Source organism: Pristis pectinata, chromosome 41 (assembly GCF_009764475.1).
Source record: "Pristis pectinata isolate sPriPec2 chromosome 41, sPriPec2.1.pri, whole genome shotgun sequence".
Taxonomy (NCBI): domain Eukaryota; kingdom Metazoa; phylum Chordata; class Chondrichthyes; order Rhinopristiformes; family Pristidae; genus Pristis; species Pristis pectinata.
In genome coordinates, this window is record NC_067444.1 from 3,210,318 (window position 1) to 3,216,778 (window position 6,461).

The window sequence follows — 6,461 nt, forward strand, 5'->3', positions numbered from 1 at the left end:
AAGGTTGGCACAACATGGTGGGCCGAATGGCATGTATTGTGCTGTATTGTTTTATGGTTCGTCTATGGTTCTATTTCAGTGTCTCCTCTTCTTTCAACTTTGCAACTGCTAACGGTCTAGACTGGATTTCGGATAACAGAAGGGATTTATTTCACACCAGGTGAAGCGTCACTTTTTGGCGAATGAACGCTTCAGATTTCCAATCTCACTTCCATTTGTTTCAACCAACGCTTCACAGCCACCATGAATATCGTGTCCCTAACATTCCTTCCTCTTGGGAAAGCGGAAATGTACGTTCGGTGAGAACCGTAATCGTCGTGTCTGCCTTCATCTCAACGCGGAACATATCGCGGCCTTTTCCACAAGTTTACAAGAACTTCAAGGTCTCCGTCTTTATGTTCTAATAGTTTTCAGTGTTTTTCATCACTTTTATTACTTCTAATCGAATTTCATTGAAGTGCTCCCGATGTCCCTGTTAGCTTTCTGGAAAACTGAGCCCAAACTATCTGTCAGAAGCTTATTCTTCCATCAATTTGCAATTCGAGCTTTGCAATCTGTATTATTCCTTCGCTCAATTCCTTCATTGATTTCCTGTCACACAACTGATCCAGGAAGCAATAGTACTACTTTCATTAATTTGATGTCGTTATTTCTTCATCTAATCCACCTCTTTCAGGGATGTTACCGGATAACTTCCTCTGCTTACCAACCTGTTAATGATTTCCCGATTTCCATTTGCCACTTGAAATTTGTTTAATTTAGACCTCAGTGTACAAATCTACGAAAGAGAAAAATTCTGTGTAACACTGTTTGTCTTACTTACTTTGTGAGCTTTCTGCGTATATCTGGTGAAGGAAGAGCACTGGAAACAAAATAAAAGAAATATAATGATGAGAGCTTTATGATAAAAACTCAAACAAACAACAGTGGTTTCATTCCTGTGACAAGAAATATAATTCAATTGGTACTGACATTAATAAAAATAATGTAACTGTTGATCCCAAACATGGACAGGATTGTTAAACTGCGGATCTGGCGAACATTGGTGGAGGGAGGTCAATATAACGTAGGTTCTCACAACATATTTTCTGGAGACACAGGAGATTGCAGATGCTGGATTCTGGAGCGAAATTCTGCTGCAGTAACTCAGCGGGTTAAACAGAATCTGTGGAGGACTGATGCAGAGTCTCGGCCCGAATAGTCGGCTAATACTTTCTCTACAGATGCTGCTTGACCCACTGAGTACTTCAAGAAGTTGTTTTTTTAAACTATATATATGCACACACAGATACCCGCAGACAAACGCATATATTATCTATCTATCTATCTGTCTATCTATCTATCTATCTATCTATCTATCTATCTATCTATCTATCTATCTATCTATCTATCTATCTATCTATCTATCTATCTATCTATCTATCTATCTATCTATCTATCTATCTATCTATCTATCTATCTATCTATCTATCTATCTATCTATCTATCTATCTATCTATCTATCTATCTATCTATCTATCTATCTATCTATCTATCTATCTATCTGTCTATCTGTCTGTCTGTCTGTCTGTCTGTCTGTCTGTCTGTCTGTCTATCTATCTATCTATCTATCTATCTATCTATCTATCTATCCATCTATCTATCGTTCTATCGTTCTATCTATCGTTCTATCTATCTATCGTTCTATCTATCGTTCTATCTATCTCTGTGTGTGTGTGTATGTGTGTGTGTGTGTGTGTGTGTGTGTGTGTGTGTGTGTGTGTGTGTGTGTGTGTATCCTTCTTTCTTCTGCTGATCTCAAAGGATACTGTAATGAAACTGGCTTCCATAACTGGATTTCTCTCTGGAAAATATCTCTAAAATTCTCTACCTCGGTGGAGAAATCCAGAGATATTCCAACCTCTGAAAAGGAAATCAGTCCACAAGTGATTGGACGCTTATCTTGTAACTATGCGCTCTCGGTCGACACTGGTCCAAATAATTGAAACGTGTCGACATCCACCCTTCCACGGCCCCTCTGAATTTAATGTCTCTCAATAAGATGATTCCTCATTCTACCAACCTCAAAAGAATACTGGCCCAAACTGTTTATCATCACTTTCCCCCACTTACTTCCCCAAAATTTCGTCTCTCACACATTCTCATCAACACATCTCTGAATACCCCGTCAGACGGCTGCACTGGAGGGAATTTCCTGCGTCCAATTAATATCTCACTCAGTTTTTGTGATGTATGAGAAACAGAAGCACCCCGGGGAAAACCCACACCGTCACGCGGAGAGCTTGCAAACTTCGCACAGACAGTCGCGGATGTCAGGCTCGAACCAAGTTACTGGAGCAATGCGGTAGTCGCACAGAGAGACATCGCGCCACCATATACATGGACAAAACAATTCGTGTTCTGCTTGCTGGTAACGTTACCGAATGACATTTTTTATTTACAGAAAGAATGTTTGCATCACTTACCCAGCAAGATAATGTGGTTAGTGAAATCTGATTTTTGCAGAAACATCTGTTGAAAATAAAACAAGAACGCGTGAGAAGGAGCATGGAATAACATGAGGTTTACTAATTTCCTCTACTCCTATTCTCAATAGTCTATTTTATTAATTCGCTCAAAGAAATTCTGGAACAACGTAGCTAAAGAGCAGGACAGAGGTTATGAATCCAGCAGAACTCCTACTAACTCTCGAAAGTCTGTCCACCATCTACAAGGCTCAAGTAAGGAGTGTGATGGAACACTATCCACTTGCCTGGATGAGTGAAGCTTCTACAAAACTCTAGAAGTTCGACACCATGCTTGACATGGTTGTCAGATTGATATACACCCCATTCACACCCGACGCACTGTAGCAAACAGTTTGTAGCATGTGCAGGATGCACTTCAGCAACTCATCGAGGCTCCTTCGACAGAAACCTTCCAAACCCATCACCTCCACCAGCGAGACGGACGGGGGGGGGGGGGCAAAATCATGAGGAAATTGCCCTCCAAGCCACACACCAAGCTAACTTGGAAATATATCTCCATCCCTTCACCGTCCCTGGGTCAAAATCCTGAAACACCCTCCATCGCAGCATTGTGGGTATCCCGGCACTTCAAGGACTTCAGGGTTCGAGGGGCAGATTACTACCATCTTTTCAACGGCAACTAAGGCTGGCAATTAAATGCTGTCTCAGTCTGCGAAGCCCACATCTCTTGAATGAATATATACAACATAGAAAGCATATGCTGTATTGTCCTTCATCAATCGGGGAATTGAATTTAGGAGCCGTGAGATATTGTTGCAGCAAAATAGGTTCCTAGTCAGACCCCACGTGGAGTACTGTGATCAGTTCTGGTCGCCTCACTACAGGATGTGGAAGCCATACAGAGGGTGCAGAGGAGATTTACAAGGATGCTGCCTGGGATGCGGAGCATGCCTTACGAAAGCAGGTTGAGGGAACTCGGCCTTTTCTCATTGCAGAGACGTAGGATGAGAGAGGACCTGATTGAGGTGTATAAGATGATGAGAGGTATTGATAGGGTAGATAGTCAGAGGCTTTTCCCCAGGGCTGAATTGGTTGCCACAAGAAGACATAGGTTTAAGGTGCTGAGGAGTAGAAATAGAGGAGATGTCAGGGGTACGTTTTTTACTCAGAGAGTGGTGAGTACGTGGAATGAACTGCCGGAAACGGTGGTGGAGGCTGATACGATAGGGTCTTTCAAGAGACTGTTAGATAGGTATATGGAGCTGAGTAAAATAGAGGGCAATGGGTAAGCCTGGTAATTTCTAGTGCAGGGACATGTTCGGCACAGCTTTGTGGGCCGAAGGTCCTGAATTGTGCTGTAATCTTTCTATGTTCTGTGTTCTATAAATATGTAAAGAAGTCATGGTTTATGGGGGATATGCTCAGTACCATCAACGTTTGCATCCATAGCATCACGGTGATTGAAAGAATTGGGTTAGATAATTTGAATGAGCTGGGGCTTTTCTCTTTGGAGAGAAGGAGGATGAGAGTTGACTTGATAGATTTGTACAAAATGATAGGCATAGATCGAGTGGACAGTCAGACACCTTTTTCCCAGGACGTAAATAGCTAACACGAGAGGCCATAATCTTATGTTGATTGGAAGAAGATATGGGGAGGGAGGGATGTCAGGGGCAAGTTGCTTTTTAAACAGAGAGTGGCGGGTGCGTGGAAGGCACCGCCAACAGATGTTGTGAGGGCAGTTACATTCGGGCCATTTAAAAGTCTCTGAGATAGCCACATGAATGAAAGATCAATAGAGGGTTGTTGTTGGAAGGAAGGGTTAGATTGATGTTAGAGCAGGATAAAATGTCGATACAATACTTGGGCCGAAGCTCGTGTACCGTGCTCTAAAGTTCTATGTTCTATATACGAAGTGCCTGGACTAGGACATGATTCGCCTTAGCATGGAAGGTGCTGAGCCAAGCGATGGAAGTTGGGATTAATAAGAAGGGGTGCCCACTGGTCGGCGTGGTCGTTGTGGGCCGAATGGCCTGTTTATATTCTGTACGTCTCTGTGACTCTAAAACCCTAATTAACCACAAATTGTGGTGATCGAGAAATGAGCAGTGTCCTTGGTTTTCTCTGGCGATCCAACAGGTTCCTATGCTCAGAAATGCACTGCTTTTTCGTCTTGGATCCTCACAACTTTCCGGAACTTCTCGTCTCATCTGCAGTGTCTTCATACCGCAGCAAGGATAACTGGTAGTACATATCAACCACTGGTCAGATTTAAAAACATTCAAAGGGATATATCTGTTAGCTGATATGTATTCGGGAAATACTTGCATCCAAGATGTTATCGGAAAGGTTAAAGCGCACAAATCTAGCTGAAAAAATGACGATTTTGGCAATGGAGAGATTTGTTATTAGTTGGTACGATAATCTTGGATTTTGCAAAAGCGTGAGGCCAGGTTGCTTCAATATTGAAAACCCGGGTGCTCAGCAGGATTCGGGGTCTGAGACACAAACACAAGAAACTGTATTGATACAATAATCAAAGCGTCATCGTCAAAAACATATGACAGGAATAATAACAAGGGTGGAATTAAAATCAAACTGTTTTTATTGCGCACATCGTAACCATCAGGTGGCCTTTAGTCTTTGATAGATTATCATGGAGTCATATAGCATCGAATCAAGTCCTTCGACCTAACCTGTCCATGTCAATGAAGACGTCCATCAAAGCTAGACCCACATGTGAAGTTTTTGGGGATATTATAAATAGTACGAAAATACATATATCATGAGAGGCTTAGATTAGGTGAATGTCCTCAGGCAGGGTAGGGGAAATTCAAATCAGAAGGCACAAACTTAGGGCAAGAAGGTAAAATGTGAATGGGAGCTGCGGGACACTTTTTCCACACAGAAAGTGGTGGGTATGTGGAGGAGGCGGGTACAATTACAACGCTTAAGCGACAGTTGGAAAGGAAAGGTTTAGATGGAAATGGGCCAAAGGCAAGGAAATGGGAGTAGCTCAGGCAGACAACTTGGTCGGCAGGGCCGACTTGTGCCGAAGGGCCTGCTTCCGTGCTGTATAACTCTGAGCCTCTGGGAGTTTAGCAAGGGGCTAATTTGAAAGGACGTCGTCCAGGTAAAGTATGTTACAGAAAAAAAGCGCATCTAGTCTTACAATAATTATTTGCAGTTCTTGTAGTTTACATGAGAGTAAAGCAAACTTTTAATTATATCAGAATTAACCTGAACACTGGCATGAAAGATAGAGCCGACAATTATCACGCACCTTTCTTTCTGCCACGTCGACTGCTATCTAATGCTCAGGGCAGCTGTGACTCGGAACACTGGTCCACCTTTCCTTCCACAGCTTTACGTAATGCAGAGTTTGAATTTATACAACTGAATAAATTACTTACTCCGCATTTTCTTGATGACTGCAGTTTCCGAGATTGCACAACGATGAACATACTATTGCAACTGAATGGGTCAGCAAGAAGTAACCTGCATTTGTGGGATCAGATAAAAGGAAATGGATACTCTGAGGTTCACTCAGATGACAACTACGTGACAACGGAAACATTGCTTCATCAGACCGACACGTGACTCCAATCGCTGGTTCAGTGCTAAAAGAAGCAATGTTCTCAACAGCGATGTATGTGTTTTCATCAGTAACCGTAACCATAACGAACACAGCCAATTTCGCTGCGCCTGTGCTAATGTATTTTGGGGGTAAATCGAACTAAACATCCGCTGATGGCTATAGAAGGCAGCACTGTCGAAACTGCGAGTTTCTCTCCAAATAGCCGAGATGAATTCTAGATAAACGTATGATAAAATTAGTCGCAAAATGAGCTGAAGAACACGGCGACAGCACGCTTTGTTCCGTTTCATGGCCAATATGGTCAGCATACTGAGTTTCCCAGGCGACCTGATCTGGACGTCCAAGCGTTTTCTTTTATTTTTCCAATTAGTCTTGGAGCCGCAAAAGAGAAGGGT

The 6,461-nt window shown here is 42.5% G+C and overlaps 1 protein-coding gene across 1 annotated transcript in view; it reads right to left on the reverse strand.

Annotated features, from left to right (window-relative positions):
- LOC127587585 (uncharacterized) overlaps positions 1–5,960 on the reverse strand; it is a 30,103-nt gene extending 24,143 nt beyond the window's left edge. The window contains exons 1-3 of the mRNA XM_052045995.1: positions 5,882–5,960; positions 2,466–2,511; positions 824–862 (exon numbers count right to left, since the gene is read on the reverse strand). Coding sequence (XP_051901955.1) covers positions 824–862; positions 2,466–2,511; positions 5,882–5,932 — 136 coding nt within the window. The 5' untranslated portion in view covers positions 5,933–5,960. The remainder of the gene's footprint in view (positions 1–823; positions 863–2,465; positions 2,512–5,881) is intronic.
- Between the last annotated feature and the right edge of the window lie 501 nt (positions 5,961–6,461).